We start from the raw sequence: 9,354 nt of genomic DNA on the forward strand, positions 1-9,354 counted from the left end.
ACAATAAAGCTGAAGCACCATGTGACCCAAACAACAGCTGAGGGATTTAATTAATCAATTAAACAGCGAAAGAACCAAACCCTAAATACTGACCAAGAACTGAACTGGTCCGCTGTGTTGAAATGGATCCTGACTTTTTTCGCATGGCGATTTCACCCATGGGCGTCAGATGGTGCTGTTTTGTTTTGTGTATGACTTCTCCCTTAGAAGCAGCCGTTAACACCGTCAGCCATTTTTCCATGTCTTCTTTACTGTCCGCCTTAAAGAGTGACACCTGAGGTTTGGGGCCCGGCTGCTCACATTTGAAACAGCTGTGAGGAAAAAGAAAAAAAGTTACAAACTAACAAAATGAAAGTACACCCCTTATCTAGAATAGAGCTGGTTTAGGGGCGGTTTGAAACGACAGGCCAACCTCGTTCCCAGTGTCTCTCATCTTCCCGTGAGAAACAAGGGCGGGAACAAGAGAGACCCTGGGAACGAGGTTGACGACAGGTCAAACATGCTTCCGACGGCAACGAACCTTCAGAGCGGAAAAACGTAATAAGCATGCGCGAGATTTGGCTACGCGCCAGTCTACTAGATTGAAAAAATGTCGGGAATTTGGTCGATTGTGTAAACGAAAAAAGCTACGAACTTTTTATGCTTTCCCAATTTTCCCGGTAAGCAGCAACATTTTCACGTCACTAGTGGAAAGCTGGTGTATTGTTTTCGTGGGGAATCAAGCAAGTACGTGTGATGAATGAACTTACAAGTTCTTCTTCGTTTCAGGTGCTGGAGCAACAGTCACTCCTTCCATGTTAATAACTCCACCGGCTTCGGGGTCAAAGGAAGTTTTAAAGTAATACAGTTTTCCTTCCTTCAAAACTACCCACTTGGGCTTCCAGCTAGAAAAGAACAGAGGCCCTCCTGGAAAAACATACAACATAGGTTAAAAAATTTTGGAGTCGCTCCAAGTCACATGACTTTATTAGTACTACCACCCTCCCCACCCCTCTGCTACGTACTTACCTTTCTTAGTAAGCCATCCCTCGTGATCAGCGTCTCCCAGATCCCGGCATGACACGCGGTGATCAGGAGGCGTTTTGCCTTTCTGATTGGTTGCTTCAGAGACTCGTTCTGGTGTGCCAATCACCTCGACTTCTCGACCGCCTAATAAAATGGTAAGATGGAATGAGTTATAATAATACTTTTTTTGTTGCACGCGCTATTGGTCTAAACGTCTCACGGAACACGGTAAAATTCACATCACACTTTTTCATTCTCTCGAAAAACTGTTCGCTTCTCGTAACAGATATTGTCCGCGGACAAATATCCGAGCATATTTTGGCGCCAAATGGAAGCTACTGTTTACATATGCTCAGATATTTGACTGTGGGCGTAATCTCTTCCTCAAAGCTAATGTGTTTTCATCAAAATTCTCTCCCGAAAATCTGCTTCCTTCTCGCGACAGAAAAAATATCCTCGAACAAATATACGATGCTTTCACGTTAGTTTACTTAATTATTCCCGAGAATGATCAAAGTCTATCTACTCCTTATAACACCAACGCATTTTTCAAATAGAACAGTGACGACAATAATTAAAGAAAAAATCGTCAACGAGGAGACAAAGTCTCGATCACAGTCTTCTTGCCACGCACTAGCCTGCGAACAGGCTCCCGGCGAGGACGGAAAAAAACATTCGGCGAGCGCGGAACTGAAAAATTTGCAACAGTGAAGCGATCGGGGCTAGCCACGCACAGACTAAGACCGTACATGCATAATAACTCAGTGCCTCGATTTACTACTAAATTCTTAAAAATAAAATTCCAAAAAATGTATTAAATTAGTAAAGAGAAATGAACTTTTGAGCGTGTGACAAGTCAGTAAATAATCACTTGCCTTCTCCGATGGTCTCAGCATAACTAATCCTCATTTGCATGCCGTGTGTTTTGGGAATGTGTGAACCATGAGTCAGTGCAATGCGTTCCCGTAACACTACATCGCCTTTATCTTGAGCCTCTTCTGATACAGGTGATGTTTCTTTTTCCCCTGCAGGCCTGTCTGAAACTGAAGAGAGAGAAGATGTACCTCTTGTATGAAGCTTACGAGGGCGATCCTGCTCCTGATCCTGCTCCTCCTAACATTTATAAAATAACTGAGAATCTCGAAAGTTATGTAAACCCTCGACTGCGTTTCGTCTCGAATTCTCCGAATACACTGTACCTCTCATGTTTAGATGAGGCTATGTAAACACGGAAAAAGGGCTCTATTACTTACGCAGATGGAAACTAACTAGCAGCAAACAGCTGATTCAGCACAATCATAGCAGATACCATCAGAGCAATTTGATAGCTGTAGTAACACAACGTAACACAACGCAATACCACGTAATGTTATGGATAACACAACGCAACGTAACGTAACGCAACACAACACAGTACAATACAGTACAGAAGAATGTGAATAACATACCACTTGTTTCTTTGCTTGTGTCTTCACTAGGTTCTTCAACCCTAGGTTTATGGTTAGCAACTTCACTTTCCTCTTCTGTAGATTGTTTAACATCTTCAGTTCCGGTAGGTTCCACTTCTTTGCCACTTGACTCCTGTTCTGATGTTGTTTCCTGCTCGCCAATATTTCCATCGACTTTATCCGCTATTTCGTCCTGAGCACTTTTCACAGCCTGATCTACTCCTGGACTGATTACAACTTCCCTTACTTCTTGTTGTTCAGTAGCACTGGTGTCAATTGCTGGCGCATCCTGGTCTGTCACGGCACTGTCTTGTTTCTCTTCGCTTTCCGAAGCCTGTGGCGTAACATCATCTGCGGCTTGTGTTGACGCACTGTCACCTTGCTGTTCCTCAACTGCTTGGTCGCCCTCCTTCTCCTGTGGTCTTTCACCAGGGGTACTTGGGACGTCACCTTTTGATTTCTTGCTTTTACGTCGCGCAAAAAGACCACTGAAAATGGAGTGCTTTTTCTCAGGTTGACTTTCTTGACTTTGGACTGGTACTTCTTCTGTTTCTTTTTTCTCGACAGTGGCATCAGCATCTTTAGATTGCAATGGTTCTTCCGCAGGTTTCTGAGCATCTTCAGGCACAACCGTTTCTTCTTCTTTGTCACTTGGTTCCCCTCCTATAGCTTCCTCTTCTTCCTGCTCTGCAATATTCTCGTCGACTTTTTCCTTATCTGCTATATCGTCCTGAGCACTTTCCACAGCTTGATCTTCTGCTGGACTAATGGCATCATCTGTTACTTCCTGTTGTACAGCATCAGTGGTGCCACTTGTTTCTGGAGCTGCATCCTTGTCTGTCCCATTCTCTAATGTCTCTACAGTAACCACAGCCTGCAATTTGGTATCGTCTGCAGCTTTTGTCGACTCACTTCCACCTTGTTGTTGCTCCTCAACGTTGTTACTTTTCTCTTGTGGTGTTTCAGCCGAAGACTCCTTCGATTTCTTGCTCTTACGCCGCGCAAAAAACCCACTGAAAATAGAATGCTTATTCTCTGGCTGAGCGTCTTGACTGGGGACTGACTGTTGTTCTGTTTCTTCTTTGTCAACAGCGCCATCGGCATCTGTAGACTGTAATGGTTCTTCGGCGGATTCCTGAACATCTTCAGTCTTTACAGTTTCTTCCTCTTTGGCACTTGGCTCCTCCCCTTCAGCTGCTGTCTGTACTTCTTGTTGTCCCTCATCAGCAATTTCTTCCTTAGCACTTTCTACAGCTTGATCAGTTGCCGGACTAATCATATCTTCTGTTACTTCCTGTTGTGCAGTATCAGTGGTCTGACTTGTGTCCGGTGAACCTCCTTGGTCTGTGACATTTTCTACTGTCTCTTCCTCTTCCACAGCCTGAAGTTTAGCATCATCCGCAGGCTTTGTCGACATACTTTCTCTCAGCTGCTCCTCATCTGGTTTTCCACCTTCTTTCTCTTGTGTTGTTTCAATAGGAGGGCTTCCGAGATCACCTTTTGATTTCTTGCTCTTGCGCCGAGCAAAGATACCACCAAAAATGGGTTTCTTCTTCTTTACTACAGGTTGGGGACTAGTCTCTTCTTCCTCTGGAATATCCGAATGAGCTCTTTTAGCAGCGTCCTTAGGTTCTTCTGGCTGTTCACCCTCGGGAACTTCAGTGCTGGTCTCACCTTTCCCCTCTGCACCCTCTACTGGCACCCGAACCTCCTGAGCATCCTGGGACTCAACCTCCCCTTCTTTCGCCTCAGTTATTTCTTGCTTAGTATCTTCTTCACTTTGTGCTACCGGTGCTAGTTTCATTTCATCACCTCCACCTTCTTTCTCCGTAGCATCTTTGACCTGGGTTTCCTGATCTACATCAGGGCTTTTAGCTTCTGCAATCTCTGCGCTAGCCCCACTCCCTGATGGCTCAGTGTCACTCTTTGCAGCATCTACAACGCCATTTTGAGTAACAGGAGTGGATTCAGGTGGACCCTGTTGGCTTTCTTTCTCAGCATCTTGAACTCCGGCACTACTTCTTTGCGGACTTTCAGGGCTACCTTTGGATTTTTTATGCCGTCCAAACAGAGAATCTATGACTGACCTCTTCTTTGAAGGCGAGAGCTGTGGACTACCCCCTTCCTTGGGCTTGTGTTGGGTTTTGGGTGAGCTTAAGATTGAAACACGAAATTAGGTAAAGATAGAGTGTGCATAAATACATGTAGACTATGTGTGATAAACAAGGAAAACATAACGTTCCTTTGATCACCAAACACAGTTGACCACATTTCTTTCCATCACCAGCCAGGAATCTGTACTCTGGCAGTGCCTCTCTCCACCCAAGTGTCTACTTAAATAGCTACCAGCAAATCAAAGGTTAGTGAGTAACCCTGTTGGGGACTACATGTAGCATCCCACCCAGGGGGGAGTTGCCAGTAGCTATATGTATACACCTGGGTGGAGAGAGGCCCTATGAATTGAATTTTCAAAGTTAAGTGTCTTGCACTTAAACACAACACAATGAATGTAGAATTGCCCACAGGTTGAGCTCCACAAGCTGAACTCAGAGAGTGAAAAATGTCTGCTGCAGTCAAAACTTAAGTGCAAAGGCTGCAAGGTAGATCATATATGGAGTAGTGCAAAACATTCAACTGAAAGTGAACAGCTTTTAGAAAGTCTACAGTGACCCAGCTGGCGTTCAGACCCGGACTACTCTACATGACGTCCAAAGTGGTAACCATTAACTCATGGTGCCTCCCACAGAAAGTAACTAGATCCTGGTTACATTACGCGAGACCTTACGATAATTTTGTGTAAATAGGAGCCTGGTTAGTTAAGTCTGAGTCAAACATGCACAATGCAAAATTCAAATAATGCTCAAACTTACGATGAGATTGGCATTCTATGAACCACACCCCCTACAATACTTGTCGAATAACTAACGGTCTCTTCAGTCGCTGCACTGTCAGGTTTTGATGGGGTGTCTTCCACTTCATCTGTGTACCAAATTGTCCGTGATCTAACAGCAACGTCTTCCTATTCAGGGTTAAAAGCAACATTATAAATCTACGGAAAGCATCTGCAGCAAGTCAAGTATCAATTTCATCAGAGCCTTTACATCACACAAATCGGTTGTATGAGAACATAGCGAAAGAGATACAAAAAAAAAAATATAATAATTTGCAAAGAGGTGGCTTAAAACTTCCTTGCTGAAGCTGGAAGTACATGACAAAGCTTTACCGGTAGATAACTAATTCTGTCTTAGTGGTCTTTTGGAATGAATATATATGACCAAGAAAGTCACAGACAGGACTGAAACAGCAAGAACCTTAGCATACAGGCAAAGCACACAGTAATATGTGTGCACTGTACCTTGAAGATACAATTTAGTGTAGTGGCCAAAGACCGAATTGCTTGGAGGAGGCAGATCATTGATGGTCCCATTCTCCACATGGAGAGAAGGGAAAGATGATACAAAGTGAGTATAATATACCTTCAAAGGTGACGAAGCTCTTCCCTCAATATTTCCTAGAGTTCTTGATCTGTCATGAATATCCTCTGCTTTCTGTGGTGACTCTCCACTTTTCGCAGTCAGTTCATTCATATCCACTGGATTATCGATGGTCACTGCTCTTTTCCTGTCAGCAGCCTCAAAGTCTTCAAAGAGTTAAAAAAGAAAACTTAACAAGGCTGTCATTAAGTTTTGATTCCCCTGTAGCCTTAATCTTCACACACATAACAACCTGTTGCCTTATGGGTGAGTTGTATCAACTATAGTCCAGTTCACCCATAGCATCAAGGGCCCATCAAACATACTCAGCCGTAACAGGTGTTATGGATTATGGCCCTTATTGGCAGCCTTGCTTAATTATGGTTTTTGTAAGCTGTATGTAATAATGATCTAGCACCAAAAGTGCATAAAGAGTAACAAGTATCTCCCTCTGCTTTTAATCTCATGACTGGACTGTAACTATTATTGCCAACTGAGTTTTATGGCAGAGGAAATTACTCCAATGTGATCGCCTAAGAGCAGGTCAGTCTATTGTTAATTTTCAAATTGCACTACAGTATAAATTTATGTGTGCATATTTATAACTTTCTCAGTCATATACTTTAGTAAACATACTCAAGTAATTGTATGAAAGCTCAAGCAGCTAAGGGTTTGTAAATCCTTATTTATTTATAATTGAAAATTCTTTCAAATTGGTGTAAATCCTCTAATTAGTAATTATTGCACTAGCACTCACATGATTACCTATAAGACAACAATGAATTCACATATCACCAGGCCAGCACCGCAATTTTGCCATGTACAGTATATCAATTGCCTCTTTCTTCACATGTACTGCAGTTCACTTATATTCAATAATGACGACAAATTCAAGCATCTCTGCTCTTTATTGCAGTCTACAACTTCAGTCTACATATATTATTCTGCCTGTTTAGTACTTCAAAATGTTTTAACATTTTCATGTAGCTTCCAGTCTTCTTAGAAGCTGTTATTTGAAGCATCAAATTTTTTAGCAGCTGCTTAGTAATGTCCAGGTGTAATATGATGATCACCATAAGACAAAATGTCCACTAAAAAACTTAATAATTACCCCTTTTCTCACCCATGACAGATAAACAACAGGCATCACTAGCAGTGAAGTTTTCAAACAAGGAAACCTGTTTCAAACCAACAACTTGAAGAGGAATACAAATTACCTCAACTAACCAAATGATTTGGGAAATTGAATGTTTGAAAAAGTGGCGTCTCATTATGGAGGGAGATGAAATTTATACAAAAAAAAAAAAACAAAAAAAAACCAGCAAGGTGGCCTCATGGTTATAGCGCACTCATCTCTGGATTGAGTGGTCCACATTCAAGCCCTGGCTGGGAAAATTGTGTTGTGTTCTTGGGCAAGGTACTTAACTCTAACAGTGCCTCTCTCTAACCAGGTGTATCAGTGGGTTCTGGTGAATTGAATGCTGCCAAGGGGTAACCCTGCAATGGACTAGCATCCCATCCAGGGGAGTAAAAATACTCCCATTCGCTTCATGCTACAGAAACTGGGATAATCTCTGGCCTGATGGGCCACTTGACTCATATGCAGATTTTACCTTACCTTATTACAATACGTACACAGTCTAGTACATTATGCCCAGTTTACCTGTTACTGCAACTTTGCTTTCCTCTGAAGGCTGATTTTCACTCTTCTCCTCAGTCTGTTTTTCAACAAAAACTGCTCCTTCCTTGAGTTCATCAACAGTTTTTTCCACCTCTACTGGTTCTGTTTCGACTTTATTTTGTTCCTCATCTTCCACAGCAGTAACAATATCATTGCTCTTTTCGGGTTCATTTTGCTCTGCAGCTTTTTCAACTTCCTTTCCAGCTTCAACCGTTTCATTTTCAATGTCTGCAACTTCCACACCATTATTAACCTGTTTGTTGTCCAATACTTGTTCGGGAGTTTCATCAGGCTTATTTTCTGCAACAGAGCTTTCACCTTCATTTTCATTTTCATGGCCTCCAGCAATTTCTCCATTAGTTATTTCTGGGCTCTGTGAGCCCTTAGCTTCATCTTCATTTACACCTTCCTTTGGTGACTGTGCTTCTTCACCATGACCCGACAAAATAGCTGTAGTTTCTGTGTCAGAGATTCCCTTCAGTCCTTCTGTGGATGGAGCATGATCTTCTGCATCTTCTTTCCCAGCTAAACCTGCGTCATTGTCACCAGATTGTCCATTGACAGAGCTGATTGGCTGCTTATCCTGTTCGGAATCTACACTAGACATGTTGCTTGTCAGCTCCTCAAGCCCTCCAATACATTGCCTACGATGTATGGATGAAATAAAACCTCCTAGTACATGTAAATGAAAAAGAAATAATATACATGTAATCAGCACCAATGAAAAGAACAATGGTAATTAAAAATGCTGGTTATAAGCTCTGGACTCATAAAACTTTGACTGGGTTTTAAATGGGCTTCTAATTTATTATGGCAGGGAGCTTAGATATTATTACGGCAGCTTATATCAACATGGAGTGGGGGAGGCCTTAAGAGCTCTACAATTGGCATGAAGGAAGTTTAGAATATTAGTACATGTATCACTGCCCCTGGGGAGTTATTTGACTAGTTCTAAGACCATTTGGAGTCTCCTTCACTTATTGAGTACAAAATTTGTTGCTTTGTATTTCTCTGTGCCAAATTGCAGTTTACTTTGTGTTGCCCTGACCAACTTCCACTGGGCCTTCAAGGATGGAAAGATTAGTGCATATAATTAGTGATTTGTCATATACAATTTCACAGTCATCCAATCATTAATATTTAGAAAGTGGAAGTTTGGGAGAGTGAGGATTCCTGTAAAACCAGCTGCAGGCAAGTGTTTCCACAGTATTTTCAAGTTTTCCCAAACTTTTACTAGTGTTTCAGTCTATAACTTGATAGAAATATGGAGAAAATTTTAAATGATTTCCTTTCTCTCAGAAAGCACAGCAAGATAAAGAAACAAAAATGACTGTTAGATTCTTGCTTCTGTGTTTCTATTGAGTCCGCAAATCTGATTGGTTCTCTTGTCCTTTTCTATTTGCTATTAGTATAAATCTACTAGCGTTCTGTCATGAATGCTGTTCTCTGATTGGCTATGCTACTCACTATCTATTCTGTGATAGATAGTGAGTAGTATAGCAGAGTACCCTTGGTAACAAAATGACGGACACTTCTTGGCATTTTCGAAGTATCAGTGAAGAGGATTTAGATAAAGTTTTGAACGACTAGTAGATTTATACTAAAACTATAGGCCCATTCCGATATATCAAAATTCTAACTTAGTTCCGAGGCTTAGGGAATAAAACAAAAGAAATTAATTACCGGTATTCACTCCTCATCCTTGTTGCGATTTCTTTTGTTTTATTCCCCTAAGCCTTGGAGCCAA

The 9,354-nt window shown here is 41.8% G+C and overlaps 1 protein-coding gene across 2 annotated transcripts in view; it reads right to left on the reverse strand.

The window, feature by feature from the left end:
• LOC145481083 (uncharacterized) overlaps positions 1-9,354 on the reverse strand; it is a 61,015-nt gene that overhangs the window by 46,748 nt on the left and 4,913 nt on the right. For both annotated transcript variants that reach the window (XR_014048585.1, XM_081459473.1), the window contains exons 2-9: positions 7,590-8,279; positions 5,930-6,093; positions 5,324-5,472; positions 2,454-4,606; positions 1,881-2,048; positions 1,009-1,149; positions 750-906; positions 94-311 (exon numbers count right to left, since the gene is read on the reverse strand). Coding sequence is in view for 1 of the 2 variants with exons in the window: in XM_081459473.1 (XP_081315599.1) it covers positions 94-311; positions 750-906; positions 1,009-1,149; positions 1,881-2,048; positions 2,454-4,606; positions 5,324-5,472; positions 5,930-6,093; positions 7,590-8,214 (3,775 nt within the window). In the remaining variant the exon portion in view is untranslated. The remainder of the gene's footprint in view (positions 1-93; positions 312-749; positions 907-1,008; positions 1,150-1,880; positions 2,049-2,453; positions 4,607-5,323; positions 5,473-5,929; positions 6,094-7,589; positions 8,280-9,354) is intronic.

Source organism: Orbicella franksi, chromosome 3, assembly GCF_964199315.1.
Source record: "Orbicella franksi chromosome 3, jaOrbFran1.1, whole genome shotgun sequence".
NCBI lineage: Eukaryota > Metazoa > Cnidaria > Anthozoa > Scleractinia > Merulinidae > Orbicella > Orbicella franksi.